This window comes from Nycticebus coucang, chromosome 10, assembly GCF_027406575.1.
Source record: "Nycticebus coucang isolate mNycCou1 chromosome 10, mNycCou1.pri, whole genome shotgun sequence".
Taxonomy (NCBI): Eukaryota; Metazoa; Chordata; class Mammalia; order Primates; family Lorisidae; genus Nycticebus; species Nycticebus coucang.
In genome coordinates, this window is record NC_069789.1 from 108,063,083 (window position 1) to 108,086,778 (window position 23,696).

At 43.6% G+C, this 23,696-nt stretch overlaps 1 protein-coding gene across 1 annotated transcript in view; it reads right to left on the reverse strand.

Moving 5' to 3' along the window:
* Positions 1-23,696, reverse strand: part of LOC128596275 (zinc finger protein 628-like) — a 48,914-nt gene that overhangs the window by 11,213 nt on the left and 14,005 nt on the right. The window contains exons 7-10 of the mRNA XM_053605910.1: positions 21,540-22,883; positions 14,651-14,718; positions 9,578-9,646; positions 8,457-8,583 (exon numbers count right to left, since the gene is read on the reverse strand). Coding sequence (XP_053461885.1) covers positions 8,457-8,583; positions 9,578-9,646; positions 14,651-14,718; positions 21,540-22,883 — 1,608 coding nt within the window. The remainder of the gene's footprint in view (positions 1-8,456; positions 8,584-9,577; positions 9,647-14,650; positions 14,719-21,539; positions 22,884-23,696) is intronic.

Here is a 23,696-nt window from a genome sequence, read left to right on the forward strand (position 1 = left end):
CCCTGTTTACCTAACCTTCTTAGGGGCTGTAACCTCTGCTCTCTCTCTCTCTTTTTTTTTTTTTTTGAGACAGAGTCTTATCATGTCACCCTTGGTAGAGTGCAATGGCATCACAGCTCACAGTAACCTCAAACTCTTAGGCTTAAGTGATTCTCTTGCCTCAGCCTCCTGAGTAGCTGGGACTACAGGCGCCTGCCACAACACCTGGCTATTTTTTTTTTTGTTGCAGTTGTCATTGTTGTTTAGCTGGCCTGAGCTGAGTTTGAACCCGCCACCCTCAGTGCATGTGGCTGGCACCATAACTACTGTGCCACGGGCGCGGAGCCTCCCTTCTTTCATTTTTAACCTTTACTGCTAACTACTGACTGCTGTGCACTGTTACACATATACTCTGTTACAGTACCCAATAAAAAGACTCCTAAGAAGCAGGATAGGTTGCTGCACTGTTTTCAGGCTGCAACTCGGCATATGAAACAATTTATGCCCTTCCAGGATTTACGCTATAAATTGATGTAAAGTCTCATAATTTCTCCAGCACCATTTCCCTTGCTGACCACTGTCCCAGGTTGGGATCCATGAGATCCCCAACAGGGAGGGGAGCAGAGGTAGTCTGATGAGGCAGAACTAATAAAAGAGGCAAGCAGAGAGAATCAATGTCGCTTCCAAAGAGAGCTTAAAAGGCCAGTTGGGAGCCTGCAAGAGACACATTTCAAGGGAAAAGAGGGCTTGGCAGGAGGAGTGAAGGAACATCTGGATTTCGAAACTTGGAAAGGAACAATCCCAATAGGCTCCCACCCTGCAGGACCCTTGTCTCTTCGATTTTTCCTGCATATCCCCAAGCAGTGATGCTCCTCAGCACTGGCTTTTATTAAAGATAATAACAGCTAGCACCTACATGGTAAGTGCTGGTTATTCTCCACTCCCTCAACCCATCATCCAAACTCTGCCTTCTCTGCCTCACCCTGTGCCCTTCTCTGAGCTCTGCCCACAAATATTCACATCCTGTGTAAAACATAATTGTGACTTCAGAGCCTCCAATAAAAACATTCAAGAGGAAGAAAAAGAAAAGCTTGTGAAAGACACTTAGTAAAGTAAGTCAGACATGAAAAGACAAAGGCTGCCTGACTCCACTCATGTGTGGTTGCTGGAGCAGTGAGGTGCACAGAGACAGAAAGTAGAATGGGAGGTGCCACAGGCCAGGGGGACACATGAAGTAGGGGAAAATGAAGCAGTTCTGGGGATGCACAGTAGTGATGCCTGCACAAGAATGTTCTGAACACCATTGAACTGTGTTCCTAAAAATGGTTAAAATGGTAAATTCTATGTTCTATATATTTTATCACAGTTTTAGAAATAAAACTTTAAGAAAAATAAAAAAAAAAAAAAAAAAGAATTACCAGCCATCCTTAAACCATGCCTCCCACCATCCAGATTACCACCAACTGCCAGTGGATGCACAAAAGCCTGAACTGGGCCAGATCTCTCTGTTAACCACTGCCAGCAAAGTCATCAGCCACCACAAGGTTTCTAGCCCAAAATGGAACAACATTCCTCCCTGTCTCCCCACCCACTCTCGCCTCTGTGAAGCCTTCTCCATTCCGTGCAGAGCTGGTGAAGGAAAAATGCAGGTTCCCCACCAATAACAGAAACTCTGTGCTGAGACTGGCGTGCTCATCAGGGTTGTTACAGAGCAGACCTCCAGGTGCCAAGATAGCTACTGGACTAGGAAAAGTGCCCAGATTTTCTGCCCTGATTGCTTCAGAGCTGCATGGGCTGTCCTATAGTGAGTGTCCTTTAGCTAACTGTAGTACTAAAGTCCCCAACTAGTGAAAATTCCAATATCATTAAAGTAACAGGGGTGCATGACAGTGTATCAGGATGGCAGTATGCTTGTGTGATTGGTTTCCCTGTGAACAAGCATATACAGACAGAAACTTTGTATCAATCACTGGGAAGGGATTTAAGGCAACACAAGGGTGGGCAGGTATGGACTCTGCATGCAGGAGGCTCCTGTGGAAGAAAGTCCTATGTCACTCAGGAGCAAGTGCCCTTGTAAATGAGCTCTAATAAACTTGTCTGGCTCATCAAGCTAGACCTGTCGCAATCTGTCTTTGGTCTCTTGGTTCCCTCTCAGTTTAGAGGCAGTTTTCTGCACTGTCCTGGGGCTGTCCTGTGATTTTCACAGCAGGGTCTTCTGGGGAGTCAGGCTGAGCCCTCCAGGTGGCCTATCTATGTGCTGAGAATGAAGCCAGCACCTCCTGCAGCCTCAGGGCATCATCCTGCTCTGAATCACCCCCTCCCACCCTCACTCACTCCCCATCCCATAATTCTTCCTGCCCCAGGGCCTCTGCCCCAGCCATCCCTCAGATCTCCCCCAGGAAGCTTCTTCTATCCACCCACAATCTATCCACAGGAAAGAAAGATTCCTCCTGCTATTCTCTTGCCTGTTTCCTTGTGAGTACTCAGTAGTCTACACCAGCTTTTCTCTCCTCCTTGTAGATGTGTTTCTTACCAGTCCCTAGGGAAACCCTGGCCCTTTCTACCTCCATCACTTCCAGCAGGCCCTGCACATGGGAGACACCAGACAGACATCTGTGGATTACTTGCCCCATGCCTGACATGGTGCTGAGCAATTTGCATGGTTCTTCTCTGGAGACCCCCACAGTCACAGGTGAGTTAGGTACAGTCATGCGCAGTTATGACAGTCCCCATTTTACAGATGAGAAAACCAAGATTCCAAAATTGAAGTCAGGTACACACTCAAGGGCACACAGCACACCTGCAGGAGAACTGGGAGGCAACAGTATGACTCCAAGCCATGCAGAGTCACTATACTGCCATGCAGAAATACTTAATGCCAGAGAACGATGGTAGTTTGGTGATGCTGTGGTGTGGCATGATGCCACCATGGAGAGAAGGAAGTAAGGGAGGGCGATGGTGAGTTTGGTTTGGGGCCAACAGGGTCTGAGATGCTCTGGAACATAAGGTGGCATGTGGCTATGAGAGATCAGGGGACCTGGAGGCAGGATGCAGGCAGAGGGGCAGGTACAAGAGGCACTCCTCTTTGTGAGTTAAAACCCTACAGCTGAGATCACCTGCAAATAGCAGAGGTCCAGTCTTAACCCCAGCCACCTGCCACACTGCTCTTCATTAGTCAGGCCAACAGAGGAGCAGAGAGCTGAGGGCTTAGGGACAGGCATCCCTGCCCACTGTGGGCGACAGGGGCAGTTTCCACAGAGGGTGCCTGGCCAAAAGCTGTTAACTGAGGGTGCTTGTTTCCCACGGTGCTAAATCTCTTGCCCTTCATAGTTTCTTTTTCCATGTTCTATCTTTCTACTGTTGTTTCTGATTGCAAAGTAATTCTCACTTTTTATTAAACCATCAAACATGAAAAAAGTAACATAAACAGAAGTCTCCTGTAATCTCACTCACCAGAGTTAACAGTTGGTTTGTAGTTTTTAGGATTTTCACCTCAATGTATACTTTAAATGCACACCTGTACATATACATGTTCACTCACACATATGCATGAATGCACATTGTTCCCTCCCAAACAGGGCTTCTGTCCAAGACAGAGGAATGAGCACAAGAGTCCCTTCAGCCTAAAATAACAACAAAAAAAAGGGAACAAAATATATAAAATAATGGTTTTGAAGACACACTGGACAATGAAGGGCAATAATCCCCAAGAGCCAGGTCCTATGACTGTCCCAGGTACTGCATAGAAAGTTTCTAGGCTGTGATACAAGGAAGGGAAATTGAGGCACAGTCTGGCAGACTCTCTCAGTTGAAGAGATGCAGCAAAGTGACCAAGGCAGGTATAGTTCCCAGGACAGCACGCCAAAGGGTGATGAGCCGCACAAAGGGAGTCCAGAGGTCAGCAGGGTCTGCCCCCAGGACTCGGCAGACTACTGATTAGAACAAGTGTACATGGGTTATTATGAGTTTTAAGACACACAAAAGTCAGGAAACGTAATATCCACATGGAAGGAAACAAACGAAGTCCTCCCAGCAACACCAATAAACTGAGCAAGTTGAAACTTGCATGGGTGAATAAGAAAGGATGCTGTCACCGATGTTTCTTGGAAGTGAAATAATGGACCATGATACATCTGGCTCAAAACTTTTGTACTGACAAGGAAAAACTACACAATGCTAGAAAAATTATTCTAAAAGGCCAGGCATGGTGGTTCACACCTCTAATCCTAGCACTCTGGGAGGCCAAGGTAGGTGGAGTGTTTGAGATCACGAGTTCAAGACCAACCTGAGCAAAAGCGAGACCCTGTCTCTACTAAAAATAGAAAAACTGAGGCAATAGGATCACTTGAGCCCAAGAATTGGAGGTTGCTCTGAGCTATGACACCATGGCACTCTACCCAAGGTGACAGTTTGAGACTTTGTCTCAAAAAAAAAAAAAAAAAAGAAAGAAAAACATTTTAAAAGATTTAAAAACAGTGCCCAGAGTTGACACAGGACTGGGAATAGTGCCTTTTTGTACCAGACTGAAAAACTTGTAATTCATGGTGTGTTGGGTAGAACACTCATAAGGGTCTTTTTAAACTGAGCACAGGTTATCAAAGCAAGACCACCAAAGAGTCACATAGCTTGTTGGTGGTGGCAAAGCAGAGAGATGTGTAGGACAGAAAAGAATCCAGTACTGAAGCCCCACACATATGGACAACTGATTCTTGACAAAGGCAATTCACTGGAGAAAGAACAGTCTTTTCAATAAATGGTGTTGGAACTAAGCATATATTTAAAAAAAAGGAACTTAGATTAATACTTTGCATCATATACAAAAATTAACTCTAAACAGAGCACAGAAAAATATGTAAAACCTAAACTTATAGAAGAAAATTCAGAAAAAACAAACAAACAAAAAAAAAAAACACCTTAGTGCCCTTGGAATAGGCAAAGGCATCTTACATATGATACCAAAAGCATGATCCATAAAAGGAAAAAATTTATAAACTGGACTTTGTCAAATTAAAAAATTTTTGCTCTTTGGGTGGCGCCTGTGGCTCAAAGGGGTAGGGCGCCGGCCCCATATGCTGGAGGTGGTGGGTTCGAGCCCAGCCCTGGCCAAACACTGCAAAAAAAAAAAAAAAAAAAAAATTTTTGTTCTTCAACAAATGGTGCCAGGGCCCTTGGATGCCCACATCAAAAAGAATAACACTCACCCCCTTCCCTACATAAGTCACAAAAATTAACTCAAAATGGATCAAAGGCCTAAATGAAAAGCTAAAACAATAAACTTTCAGAAGAAAACATGAAAGTAAATCTCTGTGACTTTGGGTTAGGTTTCTTAGATATGATACCAGAAGCACAGGAAATGAGAAGAGCAAAATAAACTGGACTGCATAAAAATGGAAAACTTTCATGTTTCAAATGATGCCATCAAGGGCAAGAAAACCCACAGAATGAGAGGAAATATTTGCACAGCATATATCTGACAGAGGACATGTATCAAGAAAATATAAGGAACTCTCAAAGCTCAATAATAAGAAAATATCCCAGCTTTTAAAAAAGGCAAAAGATTTGAACAGATCCTTGACCACAAATAATATATAGATACCCACATGGAAGACTAACAAGATCAGACAAAAACCACAGTGTGATGAGACTTCGTGCCTGCAAGGAAGGCTAGAATTAAGAATAGGGAGAAGCGGGTGGCACCTGTGGCTCAGTGAGTAGGGCGCCATACACTGAAGGTGGAGGGTTTGTACCCGGCCCCAGCCAAACTGCAACAAAAAAAATAGCTGGGTATTGTGGCGGGCACCTGTAGTCTCATCTACTCAGGAGGCTGAGGCAAGAGAATCACTAAGCCCAAGAGCTGGAGGTTGCTGTGAGCTGTGATGCCACGGCACTCTACCAAGGGTAACAAAGTAAGACTCTGTCTCTAAAAAAAAAAAAAAAAAAAGAATAGGGAGAAGCTGGAATTCTCATGCTCTGAGGTGGAAATGTGAACTGATATGGCCACTTTGGCAAACAGTTCAGCAGCTTTTAAGAAAAGTTAAAAATACACCACTAGACTTTCCACTCCCAGGTGTTACTCAGGAGAAGGGGACTATATGTCTCCACTAACCTGCGCACAAATGACTATAGCAGCTTTATCTGTAATAGCCCAGAACTGGTTGCTGGGAGCTGTGACGCCATAGCACTCTACCGTGGGCAACACAGTGAGACTGTCTCAAAAAAAAGAATATGCAAATTCACGCACAGTGACATAAAGCACACCAGTCAGTGACTGCCGGAGGCTGGGGGGCGGAGAGACAGAGGGGAGGGAGGAGTCTGAGGAAACTTGGAGATGATGGGCATGTTCACTATCATCATGGCAACAGTTTTCTGGGAAGGCACATATATCAAAATGTAACCCAGATGTTCATTGAAGAGAGAATGGATAGGCAAACTGGAATGATACACAGCAATAAGAGGAACTGAGCTGTGACACGTGCAACAACATGAGTGAATCTCAAAATAACAATGCCAAGTCAAACTAAAACACTTGGACCAAAAACAAGAGAGTGTAATGTATGATCCTATATATACAAAATTCAAGAACACAGGTCAGGCTCGGTGCCTGTAGCTCAGCGGCTAGGGCGCCAGTCATATACATTGGAGGTGGTGGATTCAAACAACAATGACAACTACAACAACAACAAAAAAAATAGTCAGGCCTTTGGTGGGCACCTGTAGTCCCAGATACTTGGGAGGCTAAGGAAAGAGAATCATTTAAGCCCAAGAATTTGAGGTTGCTGTGAGCTGTGACGCCTGGGTACAGTGGCTCACACCTGTAATCTTAGCACTCTGGGAGACCAAAGTGGGTGGATAGCTTGAGCTCAGGAGTTTGAGACCAGCCTGAGCAATAGAGAGCCTTGTCTCTATTATAAAAAAAGAGAAAAAATAACTGGGTATTGTGGTGGACATGGACACCTATAATCCAGCTACATAGGAGACTAAGGCAAGAAGATGGCCTGAGCACAAGAGTTTGAAGTTGTTGTGAGCTATGACGCCATGGCACAGAGTGAGACTCTGTCTCAAAAAAAACAAAAACAAAAAAACAAAAACAAAAACAAATTTGGGAGGCACCTGTGGCTCAAAGGAGTAGGGTGCCGGCCCCAAATGCCAGAGGTGGCAGTTTCAAACCCAGCCCCAGCCAAAAAATGCAAAAAAAAAAAAAAAAAATTCAAGAACATGCAAACTGGCTCGGCACCCGTAGCTCAGTGAATAGGGTGCCAGCCACATATACTGAAGCTGGTGGGTTCAAGCCTGGCCTGGGCCTGCTAAACAACAATGGCAACTGCAACCAAAAAATAGCCGGGCATTATGGCGGGCACCTGTAGTCCCAGCTACTTGGGAGGCTGAGGCAAGAGAATCACTTAAGTTCAAGAGTTTGAGGTTGCTGTGAGCTGTGACACCATAGCATTCCACCGTGGGTGACATAGTGAGACTCTGTCTCAAAAAAAAGAACATGAAAATTCACTCACTGTGACATAAAGCACACCAGTCAGTGACTGCCTAGGGCTGGGGGACGGAGAGACAGAGGGAAGGGAGGGATCTGAGGAAACTTGGAGATGATGGGCATGTTCATTATCATCATGGCAACAGTTTCCTGGGTAGGCACATATGTCAAAATGCATCAGATTGTTCACTTTAAGTGCATGCAGTGATTGTAAGTCAATTATGCCTCCAAAAAAGCTATTAAAGAAATGAGACTGCACTCTAGTTCTGAAAGTGAGCATTGTCACCTTACTCATGGGACATCTGTCCATGGCAGTGCCTACAAAGAGTCCTCAGGTTTGAAAAGCTGCATGGTTTCCATCATACTGATGGATCCTAATATATTTAAAGTCTTGTATGGCTGGGCTTATAAGTGGTTTTCCTTTATTTTTCTTCCAATGTAAAACTTTGGAAGAATTTAACACTTATGGAAGAATTTCTAAAAGATGAATCCCTAAAATTGGAATGGTTCAAAATTTGTTGGATAATGCCAAACTGTCCTCAAAAAGAGTTGTCCCAACTTTATACTCCTAAAATGGGAGAGTCTTTTCTCTATACCCTCATAATATTGGCTATCATTCCCCATTTGATTTTCCCCTCATAGACAAAAACTGATACCTCAATTTGTAGTTCTCTTTAGCAAGGTTAAAAAATCTTTCATAACCTTGTATACTTTTACATTTATGAATTTCTAACTCATAAGTTTGACCCATTTTTCTATGACTCATTTAGTCTTTTTCTTGTTTATTCCCAGTAGCTTATTACATAATTATGACCCTTTGTTATACATGTAAGAAGTGTTATTTTTCATGTTATCATCTATCAACTTTATTTTTAGCTTCATGTAGAGCAATTTTAGGAACTTTCTAAGTAGTCCAACCTGTCAATTCTTTTCTTATTTTCTTGTGGTCTTCAAGTTGTAGGCTAATGAGTGACTCAGGGAAGCTGCCCCTTACCCAGTGAGACCAGGGTCCTGTAGTTCTCCAGCATCACATCCCTATACAGATCCTTCTGGGCAGGCTGCAGCTGCTGCCACTCTTCCTGGGTGAAGTCCACAGTCACGTCCCTGAACGTCACTGTCTCCTGTAAGAGGAAACCCACATCTGCTCACTGCAGAGCCCTCTTTACAGAGGCCTAGAAAAATGGCCAAAAAGGCTAAGAGGATTTAGGTGAACCAGATAGGATGCCCTGCAGTTATTTCAAGAAGGTGCAGGGTTCTGAAGGGACCACTCCGTTTTCCCAGTGTCTAGTTATACTGGGGGGAGAGGAGAGCTGTGACAGAAAAATAAATCAATTATGAGATGGTCTGGAACACGAAGTCACAGCTTTGAGACTGAGATGGAAAGAAAGCAAAGGCAGAATGGCACTGACATGGTGGCTCGATGCACGCAGTAGAAGCACAGCTAGGCAGAACAATCCGCAGCATCCAGGACAGCTAACCTAAGTCCCACTAAGCACCACACATTGAGCCAGGTTCCAGGATATAGACACAAAGGTTCAAGAACTAGTTCCTCATGGGAGAGGCAGATGGAAACACTTGTGCAATTTGGGAAACACATCATGAAAGCATGAACAAAGCTCTAGAGGAACCTGAGTAATGCCAGCTTTAGGGGCTTTCAGGAAGACTTCGGAGAGGTGACAGAGAGTACAGGCTGTGCGGTCTGAGGAAGATCCTAGGTAGGGGAGAGAGCTAAGATCAAGAGTGACACTTCACCCCTCACTCATTCACTTTACCAGTATTTACACCATCATTAATGGAGTGTCTGTTATGTACCAGGCACTGGGAATGCAGCTGTGGACACAACAGACACAGTTCTAGCACAGGGTTTCTCCCCTCAACTCAAACTTATAAACAATGACAAAAATAAATGACTAATGCTCACTATGTGCTACATGCCAGGCATCACTCCAAGCCCTTTATACTTATTATCTCAATACTCATCCCTACCAGCCAGGTGCTCTTACAAGCTCCTCCCTTTCATGGGGGGAAATTGAGGCATGTGAAGTCACACAGAAGGAGTGGCAGTGTCTTAAACCCAGTCCAGCTTGGGTGCCCTCATCCACATGTAATACTAACCCAATTGAAATTACAGTCCAAGAGTGGTTTTGTCCAAACTAGCCCCAGGGAGGGTGGTGTGTCTTCTGCCTGTAAACAAGACAGTTGAATAAATACTGCAGAGTGTCCCAGATCACAGGTGATCCTGAAGATATTTCCAGAGAAAGCATTGATAGTTGACCTCATCGATAGTATGGTGAATGCCTGTGCCTACCCTTCCCACAGCGCTGGGTGCTCACATCATCTGTGTGGCTCTGGACAGACTCAATGGGACAACTCCCAGGGTGCAAGGAAAGAATGGTGCTCTGAGCATGGCCCTCATAGGAGACATCCCTGGGCCTGAACCTACTTGCATGCATTTTCTATTTCATCCTCTGGGGCTTTCAAAATTGTTTTTAATCGTTAACCACATGGAAAAAAAATCTGCATAGTTAATCAAGAAAAATGAACTTCCAGTTTCTCTCTTTTTTTTTTTTTTGTAGAGACAGTCTCACTTATTGCCCTTGGTGGAGTGCGGTGGTATCACAGCTCACAGCAACCTCCAGCTCCTGGGCTTAAGCGATTCTCTTGCCTCAGCCTTCCCAGTAGCTGGGACTATAGGCACCTGCCACAACGCCGGGCTATTTTTTTTGTTGCAGTTTGGCCGGAGCCAAGGTTTGAACCTGCCACCCTCAGTATATGGGGTCAGTGCTCTACTCACTGAGCCACAGGTGCTGCCCCAGTTTCTCTTTAAACACCAGAATATCTGGCCACACTGGGCATGGGCATGAGCATGAGCATGAACTCAGTTTCCCTGTTCTTAGCTGCCCTTCTCTGAGCCTCAGTTTCCTCATCTGTTAAATGGACACGATGTGAGTTGCTACCTACTAGGGTTGCAATAAAGATTAAAGCAGCTGATACATAAAAATGCCTGATAGAGCTCAGTTATTACTCTTATTACTATAATAATTACCTGTCAGTTTTTAATACAGAGGTTTGTGACAACACTGAACTGGGTCCAATATACTGCTATTGTTACTGTCAAGATGATCATTAAATCAGAGAAAGATTTGCACACAAATATTCACACTATCATTATTCATAATAGCCAAAAAGTGGAAACAACCTAAACATCCACCAACTAATAAGTGGGTAAATGCAATGTGGAGTAGCCATACAGAGAATATTATTCTGTCATGAAAAGGAATGAAGTTCAATACATAGTATTTCATGGATATAAACATCATGTATGCTGAGTACAGAAGATAGTCCTAAAGGATCACATGGCACATGTCTCCACTAATAAAAAGTGTCCAGAATAGGCAAACCCATAGAGACAGATTAGTGGTTGCCAGGAACCGGGGAGTGATGTGGGGGGGGGGAAGGGAATAGATGCTTGAGGGTATATGGCTCCTTCTGCAATGATGAAAATGTTTTGGAATCAACTATAGTGATGGTTATACAACTCTGAAAATATATCAAAAGTTAATGAATTGTGTACTTTGTGGTACATGAAGTGTATCTTAACAAAGATGTCAAAGAAATAAAGATGTGACAAACCAAAACTCCCAAATAATTCAACTGACACGTTTATATAGCAAAATAAATTCCAGGGAGATTCAAAAGTTCCCTGTTAGCATTCAAATGATAAATGGTAACAAGGAAGAAGATAGAGATGCTATTTGACCCGTAGACCAAGGAAACTCTTTCATAGTTTAAAGATAAAAGGGGCTACTATAGTGAAAGAGACCAACAGATTTGATTTTAAAAATATGAAATGTTTACCTGTGGAAAGAAAGGAAGCAGGAAAAAAATTAAAAATATGAAATGCAAGTAAGTAAAGAAGGAAACAAAAACTAAACCCAGGAATAATATTTGCTATAAATGTTTACACATACACACACACACACATATATAAACATATACACTTACTTCTGCAAAATCTCTAAGAATACTAAGATTCCGATAGACTGAGAAAGTGCATGATAGATCACTTACCTGCTGTTAGAAATGGATAATAATCATTCTCTAAGAATTGAAATTCACCAATTATATGAATAATGCTACTCAGAAAGAGACCTCATGACACCATTTGTCACATATCACACCTAAGGTTTATACATTTGTCATTCATATACATTTGTCCTTTATATCCAATGCACCAAATTAATAATTGACCACATCCAGTGTAAACCAGCAGAGACCCTTTCCAACACGCTGATAGGAATACATACCACCACAACTGATTTGGAAAGTAACACGAAGACTTATGAAAGTCTCAGTAAGCTCCTACATAATGATGTAGGGATAGATGGCACATTTCCTGGGTGAAGGACACAACTACTTCTTGGACTTTACCTTACATAAAATCAAACTATGTAACCTAATTGTATGTACTCTTATATCAATCTAAAATTAACAAAAAAACTTACAAAAGTCTTCAAAAAATATCCAAACCAATATTCCTCTTTAAGAAATCACTCCTAAAGAAATCACATACAACACAGGGAAACATATATGCCCAACTTGCTCTCCTGTGATACTGTTTATAACTATGAATACCAAAACATATTCCATAAACAAAGAAGGAACCATTAAGTAAGCAGGGTGTGGCCACTAGATAAAACTTTTATGCAGTCATTAAAATGGATGTTAAAGAGGAGTTTGTTCCTTGTTTTTTTTAAGAGACAGAGTCTCACTTCATCGCCTTTGGTAGAGTGTTGTGGCATCACAGCTCACAGCATCCTCCAGCTCTTGGGCTTAGGCAATTTTCTTGCCTCAGCCTCCAGAGTACTTGGGACTACAGGTACCCGCCACAACACCCGGCTATTTTTTGGTTGCAGTTTGGCCGGGGCCAGACTCAAACCCGCCACCTGGGTATATGGGGCCAGCGCCCTACTCACTGAGCCACAGGCACTGCCCTACAGAGGAGTTTTTTTTTTTTTTTAATTGTTAAATCATAGCTGTGTACATAAGTGCAATCAAGGGGTACAATGTGCGGGTTTCATATACAATCTGAAATATTCTCATCAAACTGTTCAACGTAGCTTTCATGGCATTTTCTTAGTTACTGTTATGTAGGCATTTGTATTCTGCATTTAGTAAGTTTCACCTGTACCCATTCTAAGATGCACCGTACATGTGGCCCCACCCATTACCCTCCCTCCACCAAAACCTCCCGCCTCCCTTCCCCTTCCTTGGCCCTTTCCCCATAGTCTTGTGCTATAGTTGGGTTATAGCCTTCATGTGAAAGCTATAATTTAGCTTCATAGCAGAGCTGAGTACATAGGATACTTTTTCTTCCATTCGTGAGATACTTTGCTAAGAAGAATATGTTCCAGCTCCATCCATGTAAACATGAAAGAGGTAACGTCTCCACAGAGGAGTTTTTAATGGTGTTGAGAAATGCTCAGGAAGAAATCTTTTATGAAAAAGCAAAATATGAAAATTGTTTAGCCACAGTGCTGGTTATTTTCACAAAACAATATGAATATCCAAGGAGGAAAAGACACAGATTCAGAGTGGTGTTTTCTGGGGTAAGATCATGAGTTAATTTGATTCTCTTAGCTACATTTTTCTTGATTTTCTAAGATTTAATAATGATCATTTCTTTCCAGGAATTGGGAATTTTCCTTTACTTTTTTGACATACTAGTTACAGCAGTGGTTCTCAAACTTTTTTGGCACCAGGGACCAGTTTCATGGGAGACAATTTATCCACACATGGGGTGAAAGGGTGGCTTTGTTATGTGTCTGCAAGCAATTGATTTATTATGGTCTCTGTGCAGTCAAACCTTGCTGCTAATGATAATCTATATTTGCAGCTGCTCCCCAGCACTAGCATAACCACCTCAGCTCCACTTCAGATCCTCAGGCATTAGATTCTTATAAGTAGTGCACAACTGTCTACAGTAAGGTTTCTGCTCCTATGTGAATCTAATGTCATCACTGATCTGACAGGAGGTGGAGCTCAGGCAGTGACGCCAGTGATGGGGAGTGGCTGTACATACAGATAAAGCTGCTTTGCTCACTCACCCACCACTTACCTCCTGCTGTGCAGCATGGTTCCTAACAGACCATGGACTGCTACTGGATGTTAGCATGGTCTGCAGCTCTGAGGTTGGAGATTGCAGATTTATGACACCAAAATGTAAATTTTCTTTTAAAAAGGGTCAAAAGGTTAAATTCACCAATACAGGTATACTGGTTATCCAGCCAAAACAAGTGATGTTTGTAAAACTTTCAAAGGCAATTGGAAATCCCCATTGCATACAGTTCAATGGAGAAAATCCTCAAAATTAAATGGCAAAGTCAGTATTTGGTCAACTTTTAAAAATGATCATCAGAGAAAGAAGATAATAAATGAATACACAAATATCTACATGGTTATTTATGGGTAGAGAGCCTCGCAGTGAATTATATTATCTCACCTACAGTTTGCTAGATTTTGCCAATTTTCTACAATGAGCATATATAATACATAACATATTTTATTATGAAATATTTCTGGCATAAAAGGAATTTAGAGAAAAATACAACAGATGGCCATGAATTCACCATCCAGATGAAGATAAAAAACATCACGGCTAGAACTGAAGATGTCACATGCCCCTACCCAAAAGCATCCTCCTCCTCCTCCTCTCTGGAGGTAACTACTGTCTTAAACAGGGGCGTGTTCCCACATGTTTGCATACTGTCACCACAAATGAGTATTTGTGAGGGACATTTAGTGCTGTTTGTCCTTCTCTATCGGCCACACATCCAATACATCCTGCTCAGTCCTTTTCACTCAGAGTCAAGTTTAAACCATCACTTTGTGGGTGCCCACCTGTGTCTCCTAGGAGCCATGAGGGCAGGCCTGGCCAGAGCTGCTCTGCCCCCCAGAGCTTATCTCAGCCAGTATCAGGGACAGACAAGGGGCTGTCAGCCCACACAGCATGGGACAGAGGGCCAACAGGAGCACAGGCACTGCCTTCCTCCTCAGGGTGGACACAGCCCCAGATCTCAGGGCCAGGGCTGGAAGTGAGTTGGGTGGTAGAGGCTCACCCAATAGCAGAAGCCTGGCCCCCTGGGCACAAGCCTTCAGAAAGGAGAGTGAGAGAGTCACACAACTCACCAGCACCTCATCAGTCATCAGCTGAGTGGCCATCCCTCTGGGAGGATGGGTCTGGAAGGCCAACAGGGCTGTCGGTGGGGAGAGAAGGAGGTAAGAGAGAGATCCAGCCAAGGTCCACCTCACAAATGCAGATGGAACAGATAGACATACACTGAGAGACAGGGAGAGAGAGAGAAAGAAAGAGAGTGACAAAGACAGTCATACACACACAGGTCAACAGTGAGTGTTTATGGGGCTTACTGTATATAAGGCACTTGATAAACATATCTCACCTGATTCTCCAACCACCCTGGTAAGAGGGCACTATTTCCACCTACCCCAATTCACAGATGATGAAACCCCTTGCCCAACATGACAAAGCGGGATAGAAGGTGACCACTAGACTACCAGAGTCTAGACTGCCATGAGACTGCCTCCCAGATGCACAACCCCACACGCTCACACTCCCACAGGCTGCTGGGGGCCATGGGACCCCATGCCTCGCCCAGAAGCCTCACCAGGTGCTCTTCTTGGGTCTGAGTGCTGGGCCAAGGCTTCCCAGGTGCCCCAGACCTTCTACCAACCCCTCACACTAATCACAGACCTCACAGGGTTATTGTGAGGTTCAGCTAACAGATAAACTAAGGGCCCTGGAGGTGACCCGGTGCACAGCGGGAGCACTGCTGCAGCCATTACCACTGATGCCAGCTGAGCTTGTCCTGAAGAGTAGGACACCCCCCACCCAGGACTCTCAGAGGAGTAATCACCTGGGGAAAGCACCCAGTTTTGATTCTCTTCCAGATCTGCCATGCTAAGAATGTCTCAGCAGTCACTAGCACGTAGCATCCCTGCTTCCCAAACAAAAGAAAACACCTTAGGCCAACTTAAGCCAACCAGAAGTTGTTATCTCTTTAGAACTACTTGGCTTTACTTTTGTTTGTTTTAATGTTTCTCTTTGTACAATGCTCAGCTTTTATCTACAGTAGTCACACAGAGTTCCCTTTTAAACTAAGTTGATCTAAATTTTTAAAAACTTGGTGAGCCAAGTTAAAGAAAAGGCAAAATACAAAATAGGACAGGTGGCAAAGATTAAAGCAAATTCTTGATGTTTGAGACATGCCAGCTCAGTCTTGGCTCCATGGGGACCTGCCTAGATTGCATACCTCCCATGGCAGGGAGTGCACTACCTGAGCCACCAACACTTTTGAGTGGAAGCAAGTTTCCCTTCTGCTGTAGACTGAAGTGTGTCTCCCTGAGTCTTCAGCACTTCAGCATGACCCAGGAAAACCCCAGCCCTCTCCTACACAAAGCCTTTTAGCTACCTCACCAATCCTCAAAATACTAAAACCCCCAGGGATGCCTATTAAAATATTATTACTCAGAATACAGTTTCCTAGGTCCCCCTCCCTACCCTCTGAGTAAATCACCCTGGCCCTAGGAATCAGTATTGCAAACAAGTTTCCAGGTGATTTTCACACCTCTTAAATATAAAAATCACTAAGACAAAGAAGGGTCTGAGGCCAAATGGCCCCAACCTCCACAAGCAAAATGCCAAGTGAAGTTATTCATAGACAGACACATATGAGGGCAAGTTGGAGCCTTCAGAACAGTGGTTCTGATCCAGGGGCAATTCTGCGCCCAGAAGACACTTGCAGTTGTCACAGCTGGGGGAGATGGTATGGACATTTAGTGGGTAGAGACTTGGATGCTGCTAAATATCCTACAATGCACAAAGAATGATCAGGCCCAAAGTGTCACTAGTGCAGAGGCCAAGAAGCCCCACTATGGAAGGAAAGGATCACTAAGTGTCAGTTTGTGGCTCCTAAGACATAATGTCTGCAAACCACATACCTTTCCTGGCCCATGTTACTGGTGCTCAGTAAAAACATCTGGCTTAAAACTTTGCAGCAGCTTCCCAGGGCAAATGTTAGCAATATCTGGAAGTCCCACAATGGTCACTCACACACTTCCTGTCCCGCCAGGGCCCCACCCATCCAGAGCTTTCTGTGGCCACATTGAGCAGGAGAGGCGTGGTGCCAGATCACAGTGGCTATGCTAGGCCTGCTTGTACAGGTGAACGTGGTCCGTGGAAGGTGTACCCCCATTCACCCCATCCCAGCAGAGTCACACACTGACACCAAGAAACACTCAGAAACACTCAGTCAGACACTGACTGACACACACGGAGGAGTCACATTCTCACACTCATACCCAGGGACAGGGAAACAAAGACCAGGCACGGAGGACACCCATGTACACAGATCACGGCAGACATACGCATAACACCGAAGGACAGTCACCCGGGCATCCCCTCCCAAGGCAGGCAGAGACCCAGGGGGACACGCCCCAGAGACAAGCGCACAACACAGGCAAAGAAAGGCCACAGGAGCCCCAATTATACATCCACGTGCACAGAGCGGACACACACACACGGACACGCCTCCTTACTGATTCTGTTCCCGTCTCCACCCTTCCTCTGAGCCCTAACCCCGCTCCTTCAGCTGCATGTCAGCCGTGGCCGCACACCCTCTCACTGAGTCCGCACTACCCGAACCTGGGCCTGCACACCTTCCCCCGGACCCGCACACCCTTTAACCCAGTCCTCCCCCTTCCCGGGGCGAGGGTCGGGTACGGGAGCGGGCACCAAGGGACCGGGGGAGGTATCCTAACCCACACCGCAACAGGACTCACCCTCGTTGCTCTTTACAGGACAATGACCGCGCCTGCTAGGCCCGCCCGACTGCAGTGCGCCTGCCCAGCAGGCTCCGGACTACACTTCCCAGAAGCCCGCGCGCCGCCACCCCACCTCAAGCGCTCCTAGCGGAGCGGAGCCGGACAGACCCGAGCGCGCTCCTCCACCTCCCTGAGATGAGACCTACAGAGCCACCAAGACCTAGAGGTAGGGATGATAAGTGGATGGATGAGGGAGAGGAGTGTTGAGTGGGAAGAATGAGGTATGGGGCGGAGAGAAGAGAAAGAGGGAAGAGGGAGGGAGATGGGGAAGAGGAAGAGAGCAGGGAGGAGGAATGGGGAGAAGGGATAGGAAGAAGGTAAGGGGAGGAGGGAGAAGAGACAAGAGGAGGGCCCGAGGGATGGGAGGGAACAGAGGTGGGAAACGGGAGACGGAGAGAGGGAGGAGTAGGAAGGAAGAGAATAGCATGGAGAGGGGAAGGAGAGGGAAGAAGGGTGGAAAAGGGGATATGGAAACCAAGGAAAGAAGGAGCAGAAGTTGCACTCTGGGAGGCCCAGGCAGGTGGATTGCCTGAGCTCCCAGATTCCAGACCAGCCTGAGCCAGAGCTATTCCTCATCTCTAAAAATAGCATTGTGGCGGGCACCTGTAGTCCCCGTTACTTGGGAGGCTGAGGCATGAGAATAGCTTGAGCCCAAGAGTTTGAGGTTGCTATGAGCTATGACGCCACGGCACTCCACCAAGGGCAACAAAGTGAGACTCTGTCTAAAAAAAAAAAAAAAAAAAGGAGCTGTAGTTGAGTAGGGGTGGAAGACCAGGAAAGGGGGAATGGAAATGAGGAGGGACGAGGGGGCGAGCGGAAACGGAGAAATGACCTGTAAAAGAGGCAGCTCCATCTCCCCAGGCATCCCTAGGCCCATCCCAGGCAGCTCTGAGCCTGATAATTGTGATTATCTGCTGAACATTTGTAAAGCATAGGGAGGTACAAAGAAGCAAATGAACATAAGTGTTTAAAAAAAAAAAAAAAAGATTAATAGGAGCCCATGGGTTTGGTCTAAGCCCCTACACTAGGCCCAGCAGACCAAACCAAATGGAGTTTCTCCTGCTTTAGGTCCAAACTAACCAGATGGTCGCCTTCTGACCTTCCCAGAAATGAGACCAGTTTGAGCAGGCTTGATAAACAGATGCCTTCTGCTCAACCTGCATGGGGACATACCTTGAAATCATCAATCCACATTTGTTCCGTTTCTGCTTTCTTCAGCCCTTTTCTGCCTATAAAATCATACTCCTCTGCTGACCTCCTCAGAGCATTTGTTCTATTTTAAAGAACAAAATTGCCTTATTCTATAATCACAAACAAAAGCTAATTTGATCTTTGAACTAAATTTGTTGTAAGTTTGTCTTATGACATATAAGTATTAGTCCTTATTATTACGAGATTCCTCTGTGCCAGCTCTCTGTTCTTGGCATTTTATGATTTGTGAACTCAGTGTTCACAGTCAAGCTGCTTTTCAGATGAGTTAAGTGGTGCAGAGAGGAGGGCTCACATGAGAGAGGGATAGGAACCCAACCACCTAACAGGCCTGATTTCCACCATAAAACACAAAGCCAAGTTCAAAAACATTTGCTGAATGTCTCAATGACCATAAAACTGTAAACAGTACTAGCCTTACATAGTGATTAATGATTTTTTAAATCAATTATTGTATTTTGACATAAATGTGGACTTATTCATGTGAATTTGTAAAAACATAATACAGAAATTGGGCGGTGCCTGTGTCTCAAAGGAGTAGGGGGCCAGCCCCATATGCTAGAAGTGGTGGGTTCAAGCCCAGCTCTGGGCAAAACCACAAAAAAAAAACAAAAAAACATAATACAGAAAGCACACAGAGACCAGTGTGTCCTTGACCTAATTTTCCCCAAGAGCAACATCTGGGTATGCCACTTTATGGGACATAATATATATTTATCACATACTACATAGTAGCATTGAATTTTTTGTCCTCTTTTACCAAATCTGTGGGGGCAATTTTTTTTTTCATTTTGTATCTTGCTGCATTCCCAGCACCTAAAGCAATGCCTAGCACCTTAACAAATGCCCAGTTAGTATTAACTTAATGAATACTACATTCTCAATGTAAATTACCTTCCTTGCTAAACTCATAGTTCTAGAGATGATCAGAATCAGCTTGTCAACAAAAAGGCTGGGTGTGGTGATCCATGCCTGTAACCCAGCCAGCACTCAGGAAGGCCAAGGTGGGTGGACTGCTCAAGCTCAGGAGTTGGAGACCAGCCTGAGCAAGAACAAGACCTCATCTCTACTAAAAATAGAAAAACTAGCCAGGTGTTGTGACAGGCACCTGTAGTCTCAGCTACCTGGGAGGTTGAGTTTGAGGTTGCTGTGCGCTATGATGTCATAGCACTCTACCCAGGGCAGAGTAAGACTGTCTCAAAAACAAAATAAATACATTTGAGGTTTTTTGTTTTTTTTTTTTTGAGACAGAGCCTCAAGCTGTTGCCTGGATAGAGTGCTGTGGCATCACAGCTCACAGCAACCTCCAACTCCTGGGCTCAAGCGATTCTCCTGCTTCTGCCTCCCAAATACCTGGGACTACAGGCACCCACCACATCGCCCGGCTATTTTTGGTTGCAGCCATCATTGTTGTTTGGCTGGCCCGGGCTGGATTTGAACCCACTAGCTTAGGTGTATGTGGCTGGCACCTTAGCCGCTTGAGCCACAGGTGCTGAGCTACATTTGGGTTTTTAAATACGCACTTGCAAATTTAACTTAGGGAGAAATATCTTTGCCAGATTGAGTCTTTCTATACAAATACATGTCTAGCCTTCCTATTTTTTAATATTTTAAACTGATTTTAAAATAAGTTTGTAAGTTAATCAGTATATACATTCCTATGTTTTTATATATGTCTTATCAATGTCATGGAACAAGATGGGAGGTTGTAGTGCATTTTATTTTATACTCTAGAATAATTTAAATACCACAGGAAATGTTTGTGGGGCTTTTTTAAAGGTTGAAGTATTGGACTATACTTTTCAGTTTATTTTATGACTATTAATCTATTCAAGGTTTTTAGCTTAATTTTTTTAAATACTATTCCCTGGTTAGTCCTACAGTTTAACATATGCTTTCATTTTAATTGGCTTATTCTCTCTTCTTGGTGCTAGATGAAGTGAGAGTTCCTCCTCAGGAAGGCCTCTTGTCCTTCTCTTCTTACAGAAGGAATGGTAAATAAGCTACCATGTTGCCTTGTACATCACAAACCTTTCAATTCTGAGTTTGTTTAGAGTCTGCTGTCTGCTCTAAAATCTGTAGGTTTGACTTAGTGATTCAGTTTACTTGCAGCTTAATGTCAGTTCATAGGGAAACCTTTACTTTACTGGCAAGCATTTATTTAGCACTAACTGTATCTTGGGGATTTTGTACTAAACTCTGGAAACAGATTAGTTAATACATTTTTCAAAGACAGTTTTAATGGGAAAGTAACATGATTATATATTTTTATTTTTAAAAGGATCTGTTACAGTGTTAAAAATGTACTTCAGAGGCAAGAGGGACAATAGTTACAGAATTGCAGAAATCAAATTAAGATGGTTGTTTGATGGACTATGAAGATGGGACTTACACTGGGAAAAAGTAGATGGATTCTAGAGGCATTTAAAAGACTGAATCTACAGGACTTGGTGGTATGGGAGTGAGGATGAGAGAACATTCAAGGATGCCTCGCTAGTATGAATTCGCTGATGATGAGCAAGATGTACACTCTGCCTGAAGGCTTTCCCACACTCTTTACATTCATAGGGCCGTTCTCCAGTATGAATTCTCCTATGTAGCATAAGATGGGCAACCTGGCTGAAAGCTTTGCTACACTCTTTACACTCATAAGGCTTCTCTCCTGTATGAATTCTCTGATGTAAAGTGAGGGATTTACGATGGCTAAAGGCCTTTCCACAAACACTACATTCATAAGGTTTCTCACCAGTATGACACCTTTGATGACAGATCAGAGATGCTTTCTGCCTAAATGCCTTGCCACACTCAAGACATTCATATGGTCTTTTGCCAGTGTGGAGTCTCTGATGCTGAACAAGATATGAGCCATCACTAAAGGCCTTTCCACATTCAATACATTCATAAGGCTTCTCACCACTGTGAACTCTCTGGTGTTGGTCAAGGTGTGCAATCTGACTAAAGGCCTTACCGCATTCTTTACACTCATAGGGCTTCTCTCCAGTGTGTATTTTCTGATGTTGCACAAGGTGTGCATTTTGGCTGAAGGTTTTGCTGCATTCCTTGCACTTATAAGGCTTCTCTCCAGTATGAATCCACTGGTGATGAGCAAGGTGTGTACTTTGCCGAAAAGCTTTCCCACATTCCTCACATCCGTAGGGTTTTTCTCCTGTATGAACTCTTTGATGAAGAGTGAGCGAGCCACGATGGCTAAAAGCTTTCTCGCAGGTATCACACTCATAAGGTTTTTCTCCTGTATGAACTCTCTGATGTACCGTCAGGGATGAGCCATGGCTAAACGCTTTCCCACATACATTACATTTGTAAGGTCTCTCCCCAGTATGAATTCGCTTATGCTGAATGAGTCCTATGTGATCAGTGAAAGCCTTCCCACAATCAACACAGTCAAAGGGTTTCTCTCCAGTATGATAATACCGTCGATGACGTATAAGAGAGGCATTTTGTCTGAATGCTTTCCCACAGTCAATACATTCATAAGGTCTCTTCCCAGTGTGAATCCTTCGATGATGAGCTAGGGAAGAACAATCACTAAAAGACTTCCCACACTCAATACACTCATAGGGCTTCTCTCCAGTGTGAACCCTCTGATGCTGAGCAAGGTGTGCAAGCTGGCTGAAGGCTTTATCACACTGCTTACACTGATAAGGTTTTTCTCCAGTATGAACTCTCTGATGTTGAATAAGATGAGCATTCTGGCTGAAAGCCTTCCCACATTCAGTACATTCAAAGGGTTTTTCCCCTGTATGTATTCTCTGATGTTGAGCAAGGTGGGCACTCTGGCTAAAGGCCTTTCCACATTCAATACATTCATAGGGTTTCTCTCCAGTATGAATCCTTTGATGAAGAGTAAGGGTTGAGATTTTGTTGAACATTTTTTCACAGTCATTACATTTTAAAAGTTTCTTTTCTCTATAGACTTGCTTCTGTTGTTTTATAATTGAATGTGGTTTTAAGCTGTTCTTATCTGAATCATGATTGCATATTCTCTTTTCCATGGGAAAAACCTGTTTTATATGAGATAATGTATTCAGATGAAAAACTGTCCCAGATTTGTGAGAGTGGTCTCTTTTCTCAGTGAGGTTATCTATACAAGTAACTGTCTCTTGCCTAAAGTGGGTCCTCTGTCTTACTGGCTCCCTGTCCAGCAGGTCTTGACATTTCCAGTTTTTCCCTAAAGTGGAACATTCAAAGACATGGCTTGTATATCTTTCCATTATTATTGCCTGGGGTAATTTTTCTTCATAAACATCCTGGTTTGGAGATAATTCCTTGGTCACCCACATGTACTCCAAGTCTGAAAGATATTAAGAAACCAAATGTCTCCTTTATTAAATGCTAGAGGAATGGAAACCTCAAAAATGAAAACCATGTGAATCAGTTACTAAGGGCCCCAAGAGGTGCATGTTTTTGTTTTTTTGAGACAGGGTCTTGCTATTTTATCCAGGCTGGGCTTAAACTCCTGGGCTCAAGCAATCCTCCCAGCTCAGCCTTCCAAGTAGCTGGGTCTACCCAAGCATACCACTGTGCCTGGCTTAACAAGTTTTAATCAGTTCTTAGACAAGAATAGACAATCATCCGTGCATTCCTAGAATAAACCTTCACTGGTTATAATAATTTCAATATGACCTTTTAAGATTTTATATCAATATTCATAATTGGAATTTGTCTGTGATTTCCTTGTTTGATACTATTTTGGTAAATTTTATTATCAAATGTTATGCTGTGTTCATAAACAAGAAAATTTTAAGCTCTCCTTTTTATTCTCTATCTTGGAATATTTTTTTTTTTAAATGGTGGTACTTTTCCTCACAGGTTTTATAGAGAATTGATTTGTAAATCTATTTGGGTATGTGTTTTTTTTTCTTGGGGAAGGCCATTAATACCCAACTTTCTATATTTCTTTTATGATAACTGGTCTATTTAAATTTTCTGAGGAGGAGAGGACTGAAATCACACCTAGCAGGTACAATGTATATCACCTGGGTGATGTAAACACAACTTTGTTTCAAGCAGTACAAAAGTAATCCATGTACACTAAACATTTGAAAGTAAACATTCTGAAATTTGAAAAAAATTGTCAGGCCAGGTGTGGTGGCTTATGCCTGTA